Here is an 11,109-nt window from a genome sequence, read left to right as displayed (position 1 = left end):
ATATTTGATTTACAAAAAAAGTTCTATGGTTCAAAAAAAATTTTGTTCAATAGAAAAAAGAGGTTGGTAATGTAGGAATTCCACTGTGTCGCATGCCCTTAAATAGTTTAAACATCCTTGGAACCTTTTTTTTAATTAAAAATTTCAAATTGAATGGGTTAAAAATTTAATATTTTAGATGAAACAATATTTTTATTTTAATAAAATCCTTCAAATGGTTGAATGCTCTTCGAAAAAGATGAATTCTCAATGAAAAATGTAATAGATTTTAATTTATATTTCAAAACAAATTTTTTATTTAAAATAAAAAACATATGAATTCATAAAAAAATGCCAATTGTCAACAAAATAGTTTAATTCTCAACAAAAAATATAAATTTTCAACCAGTTGCGTTTTTACCCAAAATAGATTAAATGTTTTCCAAAATCGACGAATTTTCGACAAAACATTCTGATTTTTTAACTCGAAAATATGAATTTTCAATAAAAAATTTAAGTTTCATCGAGAGGAATTTTTGACTACAAAAATGAAATTTAACAAAGTAATTCAACTTTAATTCAAGTAGTGGAATTTAAAATAAAATAATTTTCATAGAAAAACGTAACAGTTTATACTTCAACTAAAAACTATTTTAATTGTAAATAAAAAGAAGTTGAATTAATCAAAAAAGACGATTTTTAACAAAATAAATGAATCTTTGACTCAAATAGATTAATTTTGAACTAAACAGTGATATTTTTAACCAAAAGCAATTAGTTTCCTAAAAAAAAAATCAACAGAATAGATGAATTTTCAACCATAAAAGCTTCAAAATTTTATTTCGAAATCTTCAAGTCTAAATTTTGTTTGGAATTTTCTGAAGTCTTTTCAAATCATAAGTTATGTTTGATTTTTTGTTTAAACTTCTAAATAGCTTTTTAAATTATTAGAATTTTTCGGAAAATTTATTTATAACATTTAAAAATTTTTTAAAATATCTATAAATATTCCAAATTTTGTTTTGACATTATTTGAAATATTTTTCAATTATCTCCATAAAATTAATTTTAAAAAAACCATTTGACATTTTCCCACGAATCCTGAAAAATTTATTTTAATTAAATAATCGAATAATTAGTTATATCAAATTATAATTAAATTTTTTACCCTTTGAAAACATTTCAAAATTCGTGATTTATTTTTAATCCCTTAAAATTATTAAAATCCTTGGAAATCCCTTGGAACGCTTTTTAAACCTTTAAAAAATCCCTAGGAATTTTGAAAATACCTTCAAATATGTATTTCAAATCCTATAAAATCTTTTGAAATTTCGGAAAGCTCTTTGAAATACTTTGCATTTTTTTTAAATCTCTTTAAAATATTTTGGAATCTTTTAAAACTCCTTAAAATATTTTTCAAACTTTGAAATCCTTTGAAACTTTTTAACGTCTTTTAAATCCCTTTGAATTTTTAAAAATACTCCAAAATCTCTACATAAAATTCATTTTGAATCACTTCAAATGATTTTAATTTGTTAAAATTTATAGGAATCTTTCAAGATGCTCTAAAATATTTCAAATCCTTTGAAACCTTTTGAAATCCCTTAAAATTTGGTAAAGCTCTTGGAAATTCTTTGGAATTTTTTTAATCTCTTAAAAATTTGAAATCTGTTGACATGCTTTGAAACTTTATAAAGCTTTTGAAATTTTTTTGAAATTTTTAAAAATAGTATAAAGTAAGTCCTTTGAAATCTCTTCAGATGATTTAAATCTGTCAACAATTTTAGGAATCTTTTAAGATACACTAAAATATTTCAAATACTTAAAAATCGTTTGAAATTTAACCAAATAGTTGAATTTTCCAACAAAGAACTGAATTTTTGACTAAAAAAGATCATTTTCAACCAAAAATTGATTAGCTTAATTATCAGTATATAAATTCATTTTCCACACAAAAAAAAAAGATTTTAAAAACAGTTCTATAGTTTCACTTTCAATCAGGTAGTTTTATTTTCAACCGAAAAAAAGAATTTTTAACTAATATGATGAATATTTAACTGTAATACTGAAATTTCCAATGAAACAGTTAAATTTTCTAACAGTAAGATTAATTTTTAAACAATAAGATTAATTTTTTACCAAAAACACGATTTTTCAACAAAAGAACATGAATTTTCAAAGAAATAGTTGAATTTTAAACTGAAAAAGATCAATTTTCCACCAAACATTAAATAGTTCATTTTTCGGTTAAAAAATAATTTGGTTAAAATTTAATATTATAAGTTATAACTGCTGAATTTTTATCTTATATAGTTGATTTTTCCACCCAACAGATACATTTTCAACCAAGAAGATTAACTTCTACCAAAGAAGACAAATATTCACGAAAATACATGAATTTTCAGTTAAAAAATTAATTTTAATCATAGATATGAATTCTCAACAAAAATGATTTACTTTTAAATTGGAATAGTTCAATTTTCCGGTAAAAATCTAATTTTGAACAAAAACACAAATAATTTTTCAAGAAAAAGATTAAGATTTAACCCAGAAGATTAATTTTTACCAAAAAAGTCGAATATTCAAATAAAAAAGCTAATTTTTCAAACCAAACAGTGAATAGTAACATTTTCAGTAAAAAAAATGTTCAAAACAACAAATTTTCAATAAAATAGCTCATTTTTCAACCAAGGAGATGATTCTTCAATTAAAATTACGAAATTTTAACCAAAAAATTAATTTTTAACAAAAGAGTAACTTTCAACCAAGTCATTACATTTTTATGTAAAAAAATTAATTCCGAACCAAAAATTCAGTATTTAATGTGAAATCTTTTTAGATCCCTTGAAACTTTTTAAAGGTCTTTAAAATTCTTTGGAATTTTTAAAATAGACTAAAATCCTTTCAAATGATTTAAATCAGCCTAAAAAGGCTTAGCTAAAAAGTTCAACCTAAAAAGAGTTACATTTGTTTATTAAAAAAAAAAATTGAAACAAAGAGAACGGGTTTTCAATAAAACCATAAAAAATGACTATAGTGCCTTATCTTAAAAAATTAATTTGTAAAAAGTGACTAAAAGTGCGTTTTACCCAAATTCTCTGACTTTTTGCAATTTTTTGTTAAAAAATTCCTAACTTTTCTTAGATTTCCAGGGCTTTCTGATCTGCAGCCACCCTGAACGATGTCTTGTGGGTAACATTTTTTAATAAATAAAAGGAAATGATTGAATACATACCCTGGGCATATCACCACTCATGATAAGACCCTCGACTTCATTTAAAATGTGCCGTCTCTCTTCTCCCAAATCCTCAACGCTTCCCCTTTTCACCATGATTGCTATCACTTGCAATATTCGTTCTCGGACGAATGGCGCTAATGTGGGTTTGCTGATGATATAATGCAAAAGATATTGCCTCAAGGAGACAACATCTTCTGCCGGCAACATTGACCATTCTCTAATCAATGCTGCTTTAATTACACCAGCCGATTCAAAGAGAACGTAGTCGATTGTGCTTACTTCCAAAATTTGACGACATAGCTGATAGGGAGACTTTGTTTTACGGAAATTTAAAAATACAGCTTCCGCAGATTGCCTTTGTTCGGCTGTGACAAGATTTGGAGGCGCCTGTGAAAAATAAGGCATTGTAAATATAATTTCAAGTTGAAAAACTTATTACGTTTCTCAAATGCCTCCTCAGTAAAAAGGTGTAAATCGAGACAAATTAAAATTATTTCAAATATCTAACTAAATTTACCTAGGCTAGTCAACAACCTCAAGATCAAACCGAGACTTCAAATATCTTCAAATTTGTAACGTTTTGAATAAAAAAATTTAAGTAATGTATACATTTAATTCATTTTATAGAAAAAAATTGCTCTCATTTTAATCCTGCTTAATTTTAGCGAATGTTCAAATCCTGGAAAAAATGTGGCAAATTAAATTACGAGATATTCATAAATATATTAATACCATTAATTAAATAATTTAAAAAATATTAAAAACATAATTAATTATTTTTCGAACTTGTCTCTGAAGTCCATGAGTTTGAATGATAATTAAAAAAATTTATTTTATCTCATACCTAAAATTCAGTGCATCTTTAGACAAAATAAATATGGGTATCATATTAACTTTCAACCAAGCAGTTTTATTTATTCTTTATATTGAAACTAAAATAATAAATACAGGGTGGCCGTTTTAATCGAAGAAAAAAATTGCCGGTCATTTTCCAGTTCGCCTTTTTCACGGCCAATGAAATTAAAAAAATCAAACTATATTCTAAACATTTTTTCACATAAAGTAATAAACAACAAATTAGTGGATTCAAAGTGGATCCCTTGAATTTCAAACTTTTAAAATTGAAGTTTAAAAGTTTTCCATTCAAAAATTGTGTATTCAAATGCTCAATAACTTACACGTATAAGCTGGAAGGTACTAACACTTTTAAATAAAACAGTTTTAAGTGAAATGCAAATAAACTGCAAAATTTAGAACTTTTATAAATTATAAAGTTCAAAGATTCAGATTAGGTTCCAAAAATATACATCTACGTTAACGTTTTCAATGCTTTAAAAAAAAAAATTAATCAATGAACTTGAAAATTTTCAAAATTATATTATTTTAAGTAATTCTAAGCTAGACACATTAACAATTGAAAAATAATAATTTTTTTAACTTAACAGTTCTTAAATTAGAAATTGTATCATTTTTATTTTAAATAGTCTAGGAATCCTTCAATAGCTTAAAGATTTGATTTAAAAATCTTGAAAAATCTAGAAGTGGTTTTAAATTTTTCCAAATTCAAAATAATTTTTGAATTTTTTGTCAGAACTTTTAAATATATTTCAAAATGAATTGAATTTTTTTACAACCTTTAGAAAATCATGCAAATTTTAAAAAAAATTAAATTTTGAATTTATAAATAACAATAGAACACTTATTATTTGTAAAAATATGAGAGTAATGTTAAGAGATATTTAGAAGTTTTAAAAAGATTCAAGTTAAATTTAGAACTTGAAATCATTTGAAATACTTAGTCAAATTAAAAATAAAATTGAGATTTTTGCAGACTTCAAACAAAAATTTTAGAATTTTTTTAAGAATTGTGAAAGACTACAAAAGAATAAAATTTTTCTCAATATTCTCAGGAAAATTGAAAATGATTTTTCACTTTGAAAAAGTATTGTAACAGAAGGTTTAAGAAAATTTTGAGAGATTCAAACAATGATCAAAGAAGAACATTGAAGATTTTAAGGATTTTATTTAATTTGCTGGATTTTGAAAGAATTTAGGAAAATTTCGATTAATTAAAAAATATATTTAGAAGTTCTGAAAAAAATGTTAACACACTTCGTTTAAATTACTTGAAATAATTCCAAGTTTTAAATTAATTTGGAATCTTTTCAAAACTTCTACATATCGTTAAAATTACTCAAATTTTTTCCACAAATGTTAGCGTTCAATTTTTATTTATGCATCAAAATTTAACAATTTCACTTATAAATTAAACACTTTTTAAATAGAACAATTAAAATTGTAACGCTAAAAGATTAAAAGTTCTTCGAAACTTTAAAGATTCATAGCTTTCCATGTAAAACAATTCAGTTTCAAATTATTTTCTTTTAAATATTTGGTTTCAATTTACTCGTCTTAAATTAACAGTAAAATATTGCTAAATATTAAATACTCATTCTTTTTCTACATTAAGAAATTTCAAATTAAATGGGATGAAAACACCAAAATTAATAGAAAAAATATATTAATAAATTAGTTATTAAATTTCATATACAAAAATAATATTCAGGAATATCTGAAACTCTGAATTAAAAATATATTATTGATAAATCATGACAATTTTTATTTAAAAATAAAATTATCGGAACAAATGATATATTAATTTCAATTCTTATCAAGACTTTCGGATTGAAACAGCTACAATCTGGAAATTCTCAAATTTTGAGCGGATCTAGAATTGTTTGTTCAAATCGATTAATGTTCAGATTTCTATACTTGGAGTACAGATCCATTTTAAAAATAATTTATTTATATTTACAATTGATAAAATAAAACTAGTTTTTATCAAAAATTGTCAACTTCAAATGTTTTTAATTTTTAATTGTTTAAATCCTCAAAACTGCACTTTAATTATTTTTAAAATTGTTAAAATCGAACTTGGGCAGATTTTTCTTCTGAAAATTCGTAAAATTCCCGGTTTCCCGGTCTGGCTGCCACTCTGTTTTTTATTAAAAAATCTTCGATTTTAAAAACTTGTAATTTTTAATTTTCTTTATCCTTTAAAACTGAATTTTCAAATTCTTTAAATTAAAATATATGCTTAAAAATTTAAAAATCTAAAATAGAAAATTTTTAAAGCGAAAGATTTTCGAATTAAGCATTCTAAACTAAATGATATAATAATTGATAAAAATCACAATTTAGGAAATTATTTAAAAACGGTTAAAATGAAAATTGGACAAATTTTTACTCTAAAAATTTTGTAAAATTTCCGGTCAAAGAATGAATTTACTGTCATTTCCAGGTTTTCCCCGGCCCCATAAAATTCCCGGTCCAGCGGCCACCCTGAAATATTTAACTGGAATAGTTGTATTTTTAACCATGAAAATTAATTTCTATTTTAAAAAAATCAAATTTTCATCAAAATCTATTAATTTGCAACCATATAGTTGAATTTTCAACTAAAAAGACACATTTTCAACCAAATAGTTGAATTCTGAACTAAAAAACATTAATCATCAATCAAAAATGAAAGTTACATTTTTAGTTTAAAAATTAATATTCAACTACACTGATGAATTTTCAAATAAAATGATTACTCCTTAACTATAATAGTTGAATTTTCAACGAAGAAGATTAATTTCTACTAAAAAAGATAAATTTTCAACAAAATATATGAATTCTTAACTAAAACAGATAATTTGTCAACCAAAGATTAAACAGTTAAACAGTTAATTTTTAGTTACAACATTTTCAAATAAAAAAATCATATTCCAACCAAGAAAAGACTTTTGAACATGAGTTGAATTGTCAATTGAAAAAAAGATTTTTCAGGCAAGAGAAAAAATTGCAAACGAAAATTTGAATGTGTTAAATTATTTAATTGGAATAGTTATATTTCTAGTTAGAAAAAAAACACCAAAACGACGATTTTTAAACAAAATACATTAATTTTCAACTGAAAAAGACCATTCTTTAACCAAATAGATGAGTTTATATTAAAAAAAATAATATTCAATCAAAAATGGAATTTACATTTTCAATTCCAAAATTAATTTTCAACCAAACTATTGAATTTTCAACTATAATGAAGACTCTTAAACGGAAATAGTTGAATTTTCAATCAAGAAGGAATAGTTATATTTCCATTTAAAAAATTGTTTTTAAACCTAAGAAAAAACGAATTTTTTAACAACATAGTTCATTTTACAACTAAAGAGATGCATTTTTAACTAAAATGATGAAATATTCAACTGAAATAATTATATTTTCAGCTAAAAAAATTAATTTTCTAAAAAATAAATTCAACCAAAGAAATGAATTTTTAACCAAAAAGATCAAGTTTTAACTAAACTGGGGAATATTTCAATTGAATACTTGAATTTTCAACAAATAAATTATTTTTTATAAAAGAATGACGTTAAAAAAATTAATTTCGCATCAATCTAATGAATTTTCAGCTGAAATAATGAATCTTTAACTGGAATAGTTGAATTTTTAACCTAAAGATAAATTTGTAACTAAGAAAGATTATATTTAACAAAAGAAAAAGACTAATTTTCTAATCAAATTAAATTAAATCTAAGTTAAATTTGTAACAAGAAAAAAAAAAGAATTTTTAAACAAAATATATGAATTTTCAACTAAGAAAGACAAATTTTCAAGCAAATAGTTGAGTTTTTAATGAAAAAAATATAGATTTTTAACCAATAATGGATTGATTAAATTTTCAGTTAAAAAAATCAATTTTCGATCAAACTGAAGAATTTTCAGCTGAAGTAATTCATCTTCAAATGGAATAGTTGAATTTTAAACTAAAACGGATTATTTTTAACAAAATACACGCATTTTCAACTAAAAAAGATCATTTTTGAACGAAATATTAAATTTCAGTTAAAAAAATTAATATTCAGCTGGAAGAAATAAATTTAAAACCAAAAAGATGAATTTTGAACTGAAATTATAAATATTTAAATGGAATACTTGAATTTATAAGAATTTATTATTTTATTTATTCATTTTTTTAACTAAGCTGGTTAATTTTCAACAAAAAAGACGACTTATCAAAAAAATTAATGCATTTTCAACTAAAAAAGACTATTTTTGAACCAAAAATTAAATAGTTACATTTATTAATTTAAAAAGATTAATTTTCAACAACAAATGTTAGAGAAAATAGTTACAGTTTAAACTAGAATTGTAAAATTTCCAATAAAAACAAATTTCTGCACAAGGAAAAAAACGAATCTCCTACAATAAAAGATTTTTAACAGGAATTCAATTTTTAACTAAAAACTATTAGTTTACAACCAAAAATAGATTAGTTAAATTCTCAGTAAAAAAAAAACGAATTTTCAATAAAATATTTAAATAGAGTAATATAAAATTATATTTATTAATTATATTATATAATTAACGCTCACCCTATTAATTATTCATTTTTAATTATTTCGAATGATATTAAATATCGTCGAATTTGTAAAGTTTTGAATTAATTTTATTTGAAAAAATAATAAAGAAAAGTAAATTTAATTCCCTACAAAGTATAAATTGTCAAATTTAAATGAATAAAAATTATTTCACATATCATACAATTTGTAACCTTTTGAATTCAAAACAATGTTACATATATAATTTAACAAAAATTTCGAAAGTATTTTCTTTAGACTGGAAAATGAGATAGTAGAAAAGAGCGTGAGGCTATAAAATTCTGATTCCTAAAATAACGAGCTAACTAGGAAGAAAGTGATGGGAATCTAATTTTATATTTTCTCTCCTTAAATGGTAAAAAGATGAGACAATTTTAACTTCAAGTCATTATTCGATAGAGAATTTAGAGTTTATTATCAGAGTTAGCATGTAGGCACAGCGTGATAGAAAATTCTAATTTTTTTGCAATTGTTCAAAACAAACAATATTCGCGAAAAGGATAACATAACCTGCATGGCGAGGACAATCTACAATACTAAACGATTATGACCAAGGCGCAATCCCAATTTCATGAGAGAGATATTTGGATACTGTTATTGTGTATAAAATCACTCGAGTTATTAAAAAATTAAGTGAATAACTTACTAAAATAATTTGTGCAGCAGCCTCCAGCTCTCTTAACACTTGATCCGCCATTTTTGATAAATACGTGTAAATGCGTGTAAAACGTTTTCACACGAATAACACGGAAAATCAGAAAATCTTCCCCTGCCACTCAAACTTCCTGAATAATCCAATCGCAATGCAGTTTTAAGAGAAATCAAAGTTTCGTCTAGTCGAAACAAAACTGTGATTGGTGATTCGGTCACTTGAAACAAAATGTGATTCCAGTGCGTATTTTGTTCATAAAATAATTTTATTAATTGTAAAAGAACTTAGAATTTATAAGGAATTTGTATTAAATCGATGCTGAGCGCTATAAAAATATAAAACTTGCAAATTTGAAGAGTTTAGAGTGATAAAATTAATTTGCCTTTTAAGAATTTAAAAATCGCGCTGTTGCGCATGCGTAGCACATTTAAGATTTTGACATAACCTTATTTATTTTTTATTTTTTAACTTTTCGGTTGCAGTTAGTAGTAAGTTTATCACGAATTTATTAATGAAAACCGGGAAAATTCGACTTCTTTTTTCTTTGGGTGAGTAATTAGGATGTAAGGGATATTTTTTATATAAAATGTTTTTTCGAAAAATGTTTGTTTTCGAGGGAAATTTAATTTGACAACTTGGAAGTTATCAAAACATTGATTATAAAAAAAGCCAATTTTTCTAAATTATTTTAAGAAATAACTAAGAATAGAGACAAAAATAACATTTTATTTCGACCAAATGATTAATTGTGCTTCACTTTTGATATTTTGGGAACTCAATTTTTTAATTTTTCAAGTTATTTAATATTTTCGTATGACAGTGTCTCTCTTAACTACTTTTACCAAGTTCAAATATTCTGTGTAAGTTCAGTTAATTATTCCTTGACATAATTAATTGTGTCTTTGTAAATCTTTGCAGTGAATTTCAAACGAAAAAAAAAACGATGAAAAGAATGAAAGTGCAAATCCAATTTTCGATTTCGAAATATTTCTAAGATTTAAGAGAATAAAAAACGATTTTAAAAATTTCACATACATTTTTAAGATTTAAGAAATATTTCAATGATTTCATGTATTTTAAAAGGTCTCATAGGGATTTCGGAGAATTAAAAACGACTTCACAAGGATTTCAAAGATCTAACAAAGATTTCATTGAAAATATTTTTAAGAAAGATTTTTAATATTTCATAAAGATTCTAATGATTTAAGAAATATTTAAAAGATTTCATAGGGATTTCAGTGAATTAAAAACGATTTCACAAGGGTTTCAAAAATTTGAGAAAGATTTCTCAGGTTCACAAAGATTTCAAAGATTTTAAAAGGTCTCAGAGGGATTCAAAGAATTAAAAATGATTTCTCAATTGATTAAAAAAATTTTAACAAAGATTTTAAACATTTCACAAAGATTTCAAAAGAATTTTAGGATTTCACAAGGATTTCTCAATGAATTAAAAAGATTTTTAATATTTCATCAAGATTCTAAAGATTAAGGAAATATTTCATAGATTTTATATATTTTAAAAGTGTTCATAAGAATTTCAGATGATTAAAAACGATTTCACAAGAATGTCAAAGAATTAATAAAGATTTTAAAGATCCCACAAATATTTCATATATTTTAAACGATTTCATAGGAATTTTAAAGAATAAAAAACGATTTTAAAGATTTCGCAAACATTTTAAAGTTTTAAGAAATATTTCAAAGATTTCATATATTTTAAAAGGTCTCATAGGGATTTCGGAGAATTAAAAACGACTTCACAATGATTTCAAAGATCTAACAAAGATTTAATTTAAAATATTTTTAAGAATGAT

General features: G+C 23.3%; 2 protein-coding genes across 3 annotated transcripts in view; one reads left to right on the top strand and one right to left on the bottom strand.

The window, feature by feature from the left end:
- Positions 1 to 9,354, bottom strand: part of LOC117172101 (exportin-4-like) — a 53,724-nt gene extending 44,370 nt beyond the window's left edge. For both annotated transcript variants that reach the window (XM_033359877.1, XM_033359878.1), the window contains exons 1-2: positions 9,290 to 9,354; positions 3,215 to 3,604 (exon numbers count right to left, since the gene is read on the bottom strand). In XM_033359877.1, coding sequence (XP_033215768.1) covers positions 3,215 to 3,604; positions 9,290 to 9,340 — 441 coding nt within the window. In that variant the 5' untranslated portion in view covers positions 9,341 to 9,354. The remainder of the gene's footprint in view (positions 1 to 3,214; positions 3,605 to 9,289) is intronic.
- Positions 9,355 to 9,741: 387 nt separating this feature from the next.
- The window catches only part of LOC117171311 (crossover junction endonuclease MUS81), a 23,730-nt gene continuing 22,362 nt past the window's right edge, over positions 9,742 to 11,109 (top strand). The window contains exon 1 of the mRNA XM_033358496.1: positions 9,742 to 9,843. The gene's annotated coding sequence lies outside the window, so the exon portion shown is untranslated. The remainder of the gene's footprint in view (positions 9,844 to 11,109) is intronic.

This window comes from Belonocnema kinseyi, chromosome 4, assembly GCF_010883055.1.
Source record: "Belonocnema kinseyi isolate 2016_QV_RU_SX_M_011 chromosome 4, B_treatae_v1, whole genome shotgun sequence".
Classification (NCBI taxonomy): domain Eukaryota; kingdom Metazoa; phylum Arthropoda; class Insecta; order Hymenoptera; family Cynipidae; genus Belonocnema; species Belonocnema kinseyi.
This window is presented reverse-complemented; position numbering and strand designations above follow the sequence as displayed.